Source organism: Micromys minutus (genome assembly GCF_963924665.1).
Source record: "Micromys minutus genome assembly, chromosome: 8".
NCBI lineage: Eukaryota > Metazoa > Chordata > Mammalia > Rodentia > Muridae > Micromys > Micromys minutus.
In genome coordinates this window covers 63011105-63024740 of record NC_137977.1, presented here as the reverse complement: position 1 = coordinate 63024740, position 13636 = coordinate 63011105, and the positions used below count along the sequence as shown (strand labels likewise).

General features: G+C 41.7%; 1 protein-coding gene across 2 annotated transcripts in view; it reads left to right on the top strand.

Moving 5' to 3' along the window:
• SETBP1 (SET binding protein 1) overlaps nucleotides 1-13636 on the top strand; it is a gene marked incomplete at both ends in the record, with an annotated part of 309623 nt that overhangs the window by 151864 nt on the left and 144123 nt on the right. For both annotated transcript variants that reach the window (XM_080919811.1, XM_080919810.1), the window contains one exon: nucleotides 4477-4527. In XM_080919811.1, the coding sequence (XP_080775937.1) occupies nucleotides 4477-4527 (51 nt within the window). The remainder of the gene's footprint in view (nucleotides 1-4476; nucleotides 4528-13636) is intronic.

The following is a 13636-nucleotide window of genomic DNA, read 5'->3' as shown; positions in this document are numbered from 1 at the left end:
TTTGCCTTTTAAATGAAATTCTGTCTGCCCTCACCCTGTACCTGCTCATCCCTCTAGCTGAGATTGTTGCAGACATTTAAGCATCCTGGGAAACGACAGGATCCTTTTCATTAACTTTAGCCAGATTGAAGTCCCTAGAGCTGGGTGGATTTCATTTTTCTCCTTTTGGCTTCTGTATATCACGGATACTCCCCACACAGTAAGGCTGTTGTGGCCATTGAACTGCTTTCTAGTGGTACCAAGTACACACAGGGACACAGTGGAAAGAGACAGTGAAGAAGGGCACAGCGTCTGTATTTTCTGTTTTTATTTCATTTCTTTTATTATTATTACTATTATTATTATTATTATGCTGCTGCTGTTGTTGGTGGTGGTGGTGGTAGTGGTGATGGTGGTGGTGGTGGTGTGTGTGTGTCTGTGTGTGTGTGTGTCTGTATGTGTCTGTGTGCACCTTTCAGATGTCAATTTTCTCATTCCACAATAAGTTCCAAGGGCTGATCCCAGGTTGTCAAGATCATACAGCAAACACTATTTTACCCTGAAGCCATCTCTCCAGCCCCTGTATCTATGGGCATCTTACCTATGCCTCAGTTCCAATAGCATCTCGGAGAGTCTCTGTGTCATCCTTAGAAGCCAGTAGACAGTTCAGTGTGGGCACTATGGTTCCACTAGACTTCAGAGAAACACAGTTTGGGCAAAGTTGCTGAGGATTAGGAAAGGGACACAGAGGTGTCATCTTACTAATGTTACTATCAGCTCTTTTTTTCCCCTACAAAGATGGGTTTGTGTTTATTTTAAAGAAGAATCTGTTTTCACGTGAAACTGCATTCTAGAGTTTAGAAAGATGGGAGGAGTCTGGATAAAGAAGGGAAGGGAAGACTTCCCTTCCCCAGCAGAGATGTCCTTCTGAGGACACTGGGGAGTAATATACTCTCATTCCTCCCACAATCTTTCAACTGGTTGATGCAGGTCCCTGCATTAGTATCTAAAGTCTATTTGGGTTTAGTTGGTGTGTGATTTTGAAATACAGAGGACTTCTTCGGCCCCTGTAATTCTAGCTGAAAACTGAGTAGCCCACCTGAAATGCCTCACAACCAGCTGCTTCCTCTTGAAAATTTCAGAATGGGTATCAACTTTTGGTAACAGTAATCTCACAAGTGTATGCTTTACCTAAAATTTCTGGTGTTTGGTTAGAGCCTGAGACCCTGCAGGTGAGTCAGTGCGGTATGACACATGACAGGCGTCCGCACACAGTCCTTTCAGGGGTCATTTTTAGGAGGGGATCACAATACTTCCTTTCAATTGTTTCTAGGCCAGGTAGTATCTCCATGGATGCTAAACTGTAGGTGAAATACTTGGTATGTCTAAGAAAAAAATAAAGACATTTAGACTCTACTTAACATCCACCATCCCTGGCATCACAGTGTGCGTCTTCCTACTCAGCAGAGAGAGACAGACACATCTGGACTTCAGTGGACCATTGAACAGGTCATACTGCATGGACAGACAACAAAAGCTCTCCTCCTGGCTGGTTGGGAATCTATTTGCTATTTTTCCTCTTGTCTTTGCATCCTTAAATTTAACCTGTGACTTCTACACTGAAATAAAATCGAATATTCTCTCCTGTTTCTAAGAGCAGATAAAAGAGGTTATTCCTATTGCGGGAGCTCATTAATCCATTCTAACATTGAGATGCTCTTCACGCAGAAATTGTGCTGACTGCTGAGTACTGTTTCCTTTTGTCAGCTTCAGTGATATCTTCAGTTGTCTCTCAGACTCCTCCACACCCAGCAATTGAGTCACTCTTGTCTGCACCTCAAGGTTGACAATCTCTCCTACTTCCCTCTCAAGTCTGTTGCTCAGTAGGTTATTTAGTGACTAACTGTATGTTCTGACACTTCCTAACACATTGCAAAGTGCAGAATTCACATCAAATCATGTGTCACTTGTGTCTTGTTAGACAGAATCTTGTTGGGCATGTTGTTGTTTTTCTCAACAAAAATATATGCAGCAATACAAAATAGAAATTTAAGGAGTTAAGAACTAAAATGCACACATCTGATTTCTTTCTGAGAGAATAGAAGAGAGGAATCCAGATTTCTTTGCTGGGGGAGTCCATTATAACTTTGTTGAGTACCAAAAAAAAAAAAAAAAAGATATAACAAATCATAATCAAGCTTGCCGGATTTCTCTACAAATGGATTTGCTCTGTTCTCAGTCCCTGCCATAGATGAAGACATGCTACACATTTGAAGATTCTCTGAATACACTTGTAATTTATCCTCTCTGTCAGGATTGCAGAGCTAAGAAATGGATATTTTAGTCCCTTGTCCCCGCCAGCCTGGTGAGCCAGATGGGGAGGTGGCTGCCGTTGAAGCGCTTGGAACTTTTATGAGCTGAATCTTCTGGGCTGATGCATGTTAGTGGCTTTATGCTTGTATGAAGTCTTTGCTCCTTCTTCCTTTTCTTCAGCTCAGTTAAAGACTTCCATTGTATTGGTAAGTCTTGAAGAGTAGATGATCATTACAAAGAAATAAGAGTGTCTTGAAGAAAGGGCTAGTTAAGGGTCATTGATCAGGACATAAATATTATGTTACTCCTGGGGACTCTTTTGACTAATGTTCTGATTCGCAGTCTTTTCCTTGTGACCACCTTGATTCTCCGAAAGGTCTCCAGTGTGTAGCAATTCACATGCAGACTATAGAAGATGAAGCCTGATCATTGGGGATGTATAATTTCAACCAAAAATATGCGCAGTTCCCAGTAATGCCTAGAAAATAGTTTAATTTCAACCAGAGTTCTCCTGGGTAAAATGGAGTTACTTTCTTTCTCGGAATTGATGGGAATTAGAAAGGCTAGATTAAAGCAAAGCATAATCACACCTCTATGTGAAAATGTAGTTGTGAAACCTATTATTTTGGATGCTAACTTTCAATATGAATAAAAATAAATAGAAACTGTATATGCAGCCTTAATCGGTGTACTGGGATCAGAGCGATTCTTGCAGTGTTATAAGCTCCTCCCTGTCACCAGAAGGAGGCTGAGGTTACTTTGATGGATTCAAGGTGCAAGATATTGTGATTAGCAAGTCCCTTGCCCTGCTTTGTTGTTCAAACTGCTTGAATCACCTTCTCTTTCTCCCCTTTCTATTTCAAAGGATCTTTTCAAATTCTCTTTCACCAACCCCATCCTGAGCTTCCTTCCCTTTTCTTCAAAGTCTGAGACCTAGACTCTGGGCCATCTGTGGAAGTACATTTGTGTGAATGTTTTCTGGACAGGTTGCTAGTGGAAGGCAAGGATTGAGTCTTGTGTTGTTTATGAGCTCTATGCCTGGGCAGGTTGCCTAGTAGGTAATGCTTGATTGTTTTATGACTAGTAGAGCCAGGCTGACTTCTTTCTAGAATGGGGAATCTCTCCCACTGGCAGGGTAGCCCGAGGGCGAAGAAGAATGTGCTGTCCTAGCTCAGACACTGCTTAGAGTCAGCAAGGTAGCTAGATAATCCTCTTGAGTTTTCACAAATGGAAGATCTTGTAGCCTAGAAGGGTGCCTATTTCCTGAACCAAACAAAAATATTGTGGGAGTAAACATAGACTCTCCTGTGGTTTTCAGGAATAGTGTCCAGTCCTATGCCAGTCATCATACTCCTTGAATAATAGGGACTTTCCATTTTGCTTGTCCTTATGCCTGTCTCAGCTCATTCAATCAACAGCTCCAATGTGGTGATTCCATTCGATGGTGTTATGTTATCATTAAGTGTCTACTGGTGTTGACCCCCTACCCCAAATATGAAAAAATATTGAAAACCTTACCTTTACCCCACAATATTAATTAAACAGAGGCGTGTGCGTGTGGGGGTGTAGGCACAAGCTTGTAATTGAATCTATTCTCTATTTCTGTATATGATCATTTGCAGCATAAGCTATGGACACTTACCTAGAATATGAAATTACAAGCGAACTACAATAAATGAAAAACGAATTATGTAGGTGGGAAGAATTAAGAGTCCATTTTACTGGTTCAATTTTAAGAAAGAAACAAACAAAAGAGAGAAAGAGAACGAATCATGTTAAAAAGAAGTGTCTTTAACTGTATATGAAACAGTAACTCCTAATTTAGCATAATACGGAATAGTTTGAAAATAGGAAGGAATCCTGGGAACTTTCCCATAATAAATATATTTATCTGTGGACTCACATTATATATCACAATTTAAGGATGCCACTGTAATTAATTTAAGCCCCATGGAATAAGTGGTAGCACATGAAAGGGATATAAAACAAGGGGGAGAGAGGAAGGGAGGTCAAAGAGGCCATGGACACGAAGTGGGAAGCTGGCAAAGTCTGGCTTTTTCACATTTTGTGATGGTGTGTCTAGATCCCTGATCTAAGCTAAAGTAATTCAGGGTGGTTGTGTTGGGGATACTGTGTGTAAACTTTGAGAAGCCATACTAAGGAAAACTCCTTTGTTCTTTTCAGCTCCTCACCAGTGACTCTGCAATCGGTGACCTCAAAGGATTTCAGACACAGGTGAGGCCCTGTACTGCTTCTCAGTAGTTTGATAGCAGCAGGAAATGTCGGGGGCTGTGATTAAATAAGTGTAACATAAAGGCAAAAGCTTCAACTGTGGACCCTCTGCCTCTCTACTGCTGGTCCTGAAGAGAGGCTGGCTCAGAATGTGGTCTCCCTCCAGGGCTCCTACCTTAGTGACAAATGATTGCTTTCAACTCTGACTTTCTTAATGTGCTATTGTGAAAAACAAAAGCCATTTTAGTCAATACTTTCAGAATGCTGGGTTAACACAAAGCTCAGTGAAAGGAAATAGAGTGAAATTAGGCTGGGTTTCTACCTCCCTCCCCACACCCCTCTCTCCTGTGTGTTTATGATTCTACCATACTTATGTGCAAATACTTTGTAGTGAGGAGCTAGGGGCCAGGCTAATCTAGGCTTACCCAAAGGCAGACAGTTGAGTATTGCTGACTGTGGTTGGGGAACAGTCATAGTCTCTCCAGCTCCACTGCTGTTTGAGAATCACTGTTGGAAAGTGATAACACAAAAGGCATCAGGCCAAAGCTTTCTGGGAGCCAGGTATGGTAGAGCATCCCTTTAATCCCAGCCCTTGGGAGGCAGAGACAGGTAGATCTTGGTGAGCTGGACTCTGTCCTTCTCTACATAGCAAGATCCAGGCTAGACATAGAGACTCTCAAAAAAAGAAGTTTTCTGTGGTACCCACTTAGGCAGATATGCCTGACCTTGTCCCACAGCTTCCAGTCCAGGCGCAGGTTCAACACAAAGATGCATTTAAGGAGGATGGGTGTGGTGCTCAGGCCCTCGATCCCTTTTATATAAAACTTTCTAGCCTCCCTACATGCTCCTGCTTTTATAATCTCGTAGTACTGTGCCTTCTCAGCAAAGAACACCACAGCGGGTGCCACTGAACTTCTTCAGAATGTGGAAAAGTCAGTTTTCTAACAGAGCTCCATATATCTGAAATGCTTTTCTCTTTAAACCAGTTGCATATTGTGCCATTACTTTACCTCACCTTTGTGGGTTATAACCTCTGGGCACCCTGTTATTGCCAAGGCATCAAAAGATACAGATCCTGATATAAAATAGCCCCATGACACACAAAATAAAAACAGGGATGGAGAAGGGCCAGAGAGACCTGGAGAAAGAGAACTGACAAACCCAGGGGTCACTAGTGAAAGTCAAGAACATATCTGAGAGCCTGTGATGGTGGCTCTGGAAAGGTTGTCCTGTCCAGTCTTCAGTGGTCAGAAATGAACGCATGCACACATTCCTCTTTGTGACAGCAGTGATCTTCATGCCTGAGGGAAACAGGAGATGACTTTTTCTAGTGAAAGCCCAATAGATATAAGCCTTACTCCCCTCCCCTCCCCCTCCCCTTCTCTTCCCCTCCCTCCCCCTCTCCCTCTTTGTCTCCCAACCACAGAAGCAGAGAAGATGGCATCTGGGTGCAATCTTTTACTCTTTGTTCTACTCAACCATGCATACCTATTGGAATGCCAGTGGTCCCAGAGTACCTGTATGTTGTTATGTTTTGTGCTTTTTATGCTACTGGAAGGTCCTCTAGCAGCACTTGGTGGTGGTACCTTCTTTCTCAGTTTCCCAGTCCATCTTCCTTAGGGACTCCATCTCTTGTAGGCTGAGATCTATAAGAAGCAATCTAAAACAGATACTAGGACAAAGTCCTCTCATCTGGGATGTAAATAGTATGCAGTTATAGGTGTCATTTCTATTTGGTTTATGAGTTCCCACCAAGACGCAGCAGTTGCTTATATTTTGTAGACAGACAGCCACAATCTTGTGCACACGCTTGTCAGAGCCAGGTGAGATATAGAAGGGACAGGGTAGCGAGGGGACTGAATGAGGTACCAGCTATTCAACTCAAAGCAATATTGTTTGGGGAACAGGACTTTAAACCAAACTCAGCTCACAAAGGAAAGCCTGTGGAGTCTTGGTTCTCCAACTTCTGTGAAATCTCCATCATTGCAAAGGAAGCTCTGTCCTTTGGGGAAATGATGTAATTCCATAAGGATGAGACAAGGGTAAGAGTGCCGTATGAACTACAGTGATTCATAATGGGTTTTCTGAAATGCTAACTGCTATTATGGGGAGGGACACACAGGAATGGACAGGTGAAGGAAAGCATCTCAGTGTGGAGGACACTTGCTGTTTCTCAATTGTGTCAGCACTCAGTAACATCCCAGAAAGATCTTTCTGTGGGTCTCTCGTCAGCACACAGAGGCACCCTTCCTCTACCTGCACCAGTTCTAGAGTTTAGAATATTCTACAAAAGTAATATTATCATTATGACTCCGAGAAAGACATCTAGTGACTTTGATGAATATTTTTTTTAAATAGTCTTAAGGAGTATCTTGCTTTTGTGAGGATTAAATGAGACAGTGCTCCAGAAAAGACACCCATGTCAATGACAGGTACAGGGATTTCTTCCACTGGGGAAGTATGGAGTAAATTATTTTAAAATGCAGAGAAAAATGAGAGGATCTCTCTATAGAGCAAATGTATAAGATTTCCAATTCGAGGTGTCACTCACATGGGCCAGGAAAAAAGAGAAGAATTATGAGGTGGGAACTTAGTCCAGGGCAGGTGAGGCCCATATGAAAACCTAAGCCGTAGTGGCAATGCTTGGACTGTGTTCTGGAAACATGGAAGTTTGCTTTTTGTGCCTGCTTTCTAAAGGTGCTACGTTAAAAAAAATAAATGCTTAGGGATTGAGTTAGAGGCATTTTTTAGGTCTTAGAATTTTAGAAAAATAGTTGGACTTTAAAATTTAACTATTTCAAAGATTTCAAATATATTATATATGTGTTACATTATGGATAAACTATGTATTATGTCCATAAAGATGATACGTCATAAAGAATATTATTGGCTGCACATTCTAAAGGATAGCACTACTTCAGGGAGGGGAGGGATGATTTTGAGCACCAAAGAGAATATCAGAAAAAGATCTTACAATGATTCTTGTAGAATAAGATGGCAATTAGGCAACAGAAACCTCTCTGTTCTTCACACTAACATGATTTCCTGTATGTCTCTCTCTCTCTCTCTCTCTCTCTCTCTCTCTCTCTCTCTCTCTCTCTCTCTCTCTTTCTCTTTCACACACACACACATACATACACACACACACACACATACATGTTAATATGCTATAAAAGAAGACCCTATTGGTCTCATTGATTATTTCTATGGTTTCTATAGCCCTTTCATCAATTGTAAACTATTAGCAATCGACCATCCATTGACAAAGTCATTGGTGGTAACTCTCCGGAGCTGAGATAAATTGACCACGACACACCACTGGGGCCGCATCATTAATCAACACTATTTGCCAGCCTTATTTCTTCTATATTTCCATTTAACTTGGCTTTAGTTATGAGGGTTATATTCAATCCAACCCCAATCATCATTTCATTTTACTTATAAAATAAATACCCAGTTAAGCTGCTCAAACTAATATGAGCCTTAAAATCAATCATAAGCCATTATCGTGCCTATCAAAACTAATGGCAGTTTTTTAGGATTTTCTAGTATCTAGCTCATATTTAGATGTTTCTGCAGTTAGCTACACTATACCATAGTTGACTTGTTACAGTCAGAACAAAATCACTGCTATCTGACTTGACTCTAAATGGAAGCCAGATGCCCATAAATTCAACATCAACAGATATAAACATTAAAATGTGGCTCTGGTATTTCTAGAGCATCCAGCTCCCATTGACCTCAAGCAAAATGTGTTAGTATGTGTTCACACTACTTGAATATCTGTGTGCTTAGTCAGGATTTGTATTTCTGCACAAATATCATGGCCACAAGAAGTGGGGATGTTCTTTCCTGGGCAAAGACTTCAGTAAAAAAGAAGACTGGAAGGAGTAGAAAAGAGAGGGAGAGTGACCAGTCTCCAATCCAAACAGACTCTTGTAGCAGGATCATGCCATGGTTTTAATTTGCCCCCAGAAGGCTGCTTCCCATAGGAACCTTGTTAGGTGATACCTTACGCTGCTCTGTCCCAGGCAGGCACAGTCTGGCTGAGCATGGGTTCTCTGCAGCCCCTTTACACACTTGTTACTTTCATTCAGTAACTGACATTTGCCCAAGATTGTAGAGTAGCCAAAGATAGTGTTTGAGTTTATTGCATTGCTATTTCTGTGGGGTCTTGTTGTTGTTCTTGTTCTTGTTGTTTGTTTGTTTCGTTTTTGTTTCTGAATATAACAGTATCCAAAGGGCCTGTCTTTATTACATTACCCCAAGGAGGAGGGAGAGGCTGCATAGGTGTCGAAGTCGGCCTTATTCCCCTGCCTGCTGCATGGTGCATCTGTGAGTTCTCCTGGCTGAGGTGGTTGCTTTGGAAACATTAGGCTTTTATTCTCCAGGCCTTTCATCTTGCTGGTTGTACATCAACTAAGCTGTGAAGTCATGCTCTCCGGAGACTCAGGAGGTGATTTTGTTCTTTCAAAGCATGGGGTGCACACTAGAGTAACCTGTGAAGCGTCTGCTATTGGTCCACATAATTAACGGTTAGCAGCTAAGAGCTTAGAGACATTTACAGCAACCTGATAGTTCTATGATATCCAAGAATGTGAGGGTTTTCTTAACAATATATACTTTCTAACATCTCACAATATTCATGGCAAAATTGTGACTGGAGGGGAAATCTAGTGTTTCCCTACAAATCACTGGGAAGCTCTGTTCTAATTTTTACTGTCATCATTAACCACTTTTAATGGAAGGAGAACATTTGGATAGTGTCTTTTTATTCTGTGAGCCCATAGCTACATCTTTTTTTTTATGAATAATGTTACCCCTCTAGAGGAAATAGCACCACCTGGAAAGGTATCTTTCTTGTCGCCTGTAGAGTAGCTAGACAAAACATGGATATCTCTTCCTGTAATTCCAAAGGCAGCCAAAATTTTAATTATTTTCTTAGCAGATATGGATACCTGTGATCATAACAGACCATTTTAACAAAATTTATTTGCTCACATGCAAATATATATGCTGTACTAAAATGTACTAAAATTCTCATGAATAGACTGCTAGAGTTTTTTTTTTTTTCTCCATCACCAACATTAGCATTTGGTCCTGAAGAGCTCAAGAAGTGTTTTCCAGAAACCTACAATTTCTAGGGATCCATTCTGAAAGCTTAATATAGTCTCTTGAGATACTAAATCTCTTTAAACTTCAGTGAATATTTTTTTTCTCACTTCCAAGATGTTTTGACCATCTAAGAGGCATGTGTGGGTGAAGCCAACTTAACAAACCAAATGTGGAGCCCTTCATCTCCTGGAAAATTGATAAACCACGGGTAGGGAATGAAAGAGGAAGGTGTTATTCTTACACAGAGTTAGTCTGTCTCTTTATCAATGGGATCAGCATAGGCTATCTCACCTATGCCATCCAAATATAATGTAGGTCCTCCAAATGCTGATTCAAGTTCAAATATTCAGAACAGAAAAGCAAGCAAGTGAGCAATGACCAGTGACTGTGAATAATAATCTCTGCTCTTTTTACTGTAGTTTTCTCTTCTCAAAAACAAAACCATCAAATCTTAGCAAGAAGGAGGAAAGGGGAGATATATCCTGTAATCCCCCTGAGATTCCTGCATCTAATTATTCTGGGACTCTTTCTCTTGACCTTGTGTTGTAGTTTCTGTGATCTAGTCTTTCTCTTCTCATCATGATAAAAAGAGCCTACACTGGAACATTCTAGAAGTTCTTTCCCAGTGCTTCTTATTTGAGGCCTCTGCTTCTCAAACATCTGTGTTCACTGTAGCTGAGTCACACAACCAACTGCCTTTCTGTGTGAACACTTACTGTAGTGCAGGATTTTCCTCCACAGTTGAAGGATTGAGAATGAATGCTGTGGAGTAAGTGCTAATTCCCCATCAATGTTTTGAGAGGTTTTGTCATAATTTCTTCAGCAGGATTGTTCCAAACCTGCCTCATGCAGAAAGGTTACTTCTCCAGCCAATGAATGCCTTGCCTCTAGGGTTAGTCCTACTCCTCCTGCCTGTCCACCCCTACCTTCTTATCCCTCCATCTCTTTCTCATATCATCTACAAAACAAAGGCAGATTTGAAAGTGTTAGAAGACCCCTAGCAGATGAGTCTTCTTGTGGGGCAGCTTGCTTCTTTCTTCTTTTGTCCATCTTCTTACTGGTGCCTGGAGGCAACAATATTCTGCCCTCTCTCTCCACCACCGTTCTGCTATTTTCTAACAATGGCCACATCTTCACTCTTGTTTAATTTCCACTTACTAACACCCTTTCATATCTCCTAGTTTCCTAAATGTTATGGACCAGAGCCTCTCATGGTGCACTTTCTTTCATCTCAGCTCAAGCCAATGGTACACAGGTCAAAAGACATGTGAGCAAGACTGAGACATGTGAGCGTATAAGTAGTAACAGTTGGTGCTTATTTACTAACAACACACAACATTCCTTCACCTTGTAGTTCCAGTGTGAAGAGTAAAGAGAACATTTTCCATTGCTTTGTAGAGGAGTAATTAAGGCCAGGTCTGGGCTTACACTGGTATGTTTGAGCAACAGGTCTGTCTCTGCCTAGTGGTATGGTTTCCATTAAAAAAAAATCTACCTTACTTTTATGAAACCATCGATCTTGTCAGTGGGAAGGATACCTGTCCTAGGCTACTTTGAGTAAGTTCCAACTATATTAAGCATGCACTAAGTACTCCATAAATATGCACTGCAATTCTTATCATTCTTAGCTTTACATAATTAAAATGGGTACAGATACCTGATGTCAAAGTTAGAGTACAGATTATAATTCCCCAAGGTAAAATGAGCCAAGTATGGCATGCTACCCTGTCCCTCCACCCAAAATCACATAGTCCCAAAGCAAATGAAGGCTAGCAGTGGCCCTGAGTCTTTTTCAATTGTTGTTCATGGCACTTGCCATCTGAAGTGAGCAACCACAGGTGCTGTGACCACAGAAGAGGAAGGGGGAAGACAGTTTCACTGTCATCAGCTAACAAGATGGACAAAGGCTACTTGGCCTGGGAGACCACCTACAAGTGAGAACCATGAGCTATGCATTTCTTCCACGTCACGTAAGACACTTTCAAAATTAGCCTTATAGTTCTACTCACGGAAGAAAAATATCTACAACGTATTAAAATTTATCTTAAGTGAGTCAGGAGCCTTCTGACCATCAGAGTATTGGCTTCTGTGAATGGCTTTCCTAAACTTATTTCCATAAATTCTCTTTGGCCCCTGCCTCACAGAAGAATGATCAATAGCCTGATGCACTGCCTCGAATTATGAAGGAGGAAGAACACTGGGGCTGGAGAGTGTGTGGCAGCTTGTGTGATGACTTTTGTCATCCCTATCAGTTTCTTATATTTCAGAATAAGATGAGGGGTGTTTCCAGAACACTTGGGTTCTGGATTTAATGTGCAGTGTAGCTGTAATGCCATTTCCCAAAGCCACCATGCTGACCACAGTCCTTGCCTCTACCACTTCATCCATTCATCCTGTACCAACAGGGCAAGTAGCTCACAGACTACAAAGAGAGGTTTGTGTCTGCCAGCTTGGTCGGCATTGTGAGAAAACACAGCTGTCTGAATTTGGCTCGCCTCTCCCTAATCCGGGGAGGAACAGAAATTCCAAAATAGGGACAGTGGACAAAAAGCCCGTGTGCTTCCAGTGAAACAATAAGATGTTCCAGGGTTATTTGTAGAGCCCACTCTACAAAGAGGGGCTGTTTGTGTAGCAAAGTTTGAAACAGAACCCCCCCCCACACACACACAGAAAAAACGTATGTGGACAAATTCTGATATTTCTGGAATGCCATCTGGCTTGAGGATTATACCGAAGATGTCCTCTGTCGCTGGTCATATTTTTAGCTAATAATTCTCCCGAGCTTTTTCTTTCCTCTTGCCATGATTTCACAGCACAGCTTCAATTATCTCTGAGCTGTGGACCCAAGGTACACAGCTTTCAATTAAATCAGCAGGATTCCCCCACTTTGAACTTATTGCGTTATTGGTATCATGACATCTGTGAACAGGAGCCTGAGGCAGGGCGAGGTAAGAAGAAAGGGGAGGGAGGTGAGCAAGAAACCCCTGCGACTCTCGGCCTACTGATGTTTCGAGAGACAACGGCCTTCGTTCTTGAGAACTCCAGCAGAAAAGAGCAATCAGCTAAACGAGAGCTGGACAAATTAAATGGCTGAGTATTATTTCAAAAAAGAGCTTGGGCACCATCAGAAATTCCCCATCAGCTGTAATAACGCCAATTACCTTCCCAATTGCAGATTCCAGTGTGATGTGTTTAGTACAATCAGGCACTGGTCTCCTGCCTGGGCCTGATGGGTTTTGTTTACTTTAAATGTGCATTTATAGAGAATCTTTTGCACCCAAAGGTTTTGAGCGCTGAATGTCCTTTTCTCTGTCCAGATTTGTACACAGCTGGGAGAGATTATTTTTGAGATGGAATCTGGAGCTTGCTGGACCCAGGGTTTCTTCTCTGTATATAATGCCTAGGACTTCACTGTGAGAGTGCAGTGGTTTGCCAGTACTTGGTCACTATATTAATGTTCAGAAAAGCTCTCTATTTAATAACTACATATTTCTGGTTAACTGTAAGACTTCTTGGCATGCTGGAACCTCGGACAGATCACCATAAGAAGCAATAACAAACACACAGCTCTGGAGCGGAGAACTGGCCTAGAGTTCATTAAGCTTTAAACACCACCAAATGAGGGTTCAGGGGTTTTCATTGTCTCCCCTTTAGAATAACTTGAACTTCAGACATACATGTTGCAGTCAATAATTAGAATCATAGGAGAGGAAATCCATTCCTTCTATGCCCCTCTGCATTATCCAGAGGGCACAAAATTGCAGACTGTAGGAGCACTCTTTTTCTATTTTCTATTATTTACACTTGGCTGTAGCTTCTTTGAGAAGTGGGCTGTGGTCCACCATTTGCACTCCCAATTGAGGACAGCACTGATCATGGGCATTAAAGGATACTTTGGCCTAAGAGCCGGAGCGGAAGCTGTGTCTGTGACTGTTGGGAGTTCAGAGGAAGAGCTAAAGGCAGATGATGCTCGACGGTCATCTGAAGGCAGGATCTG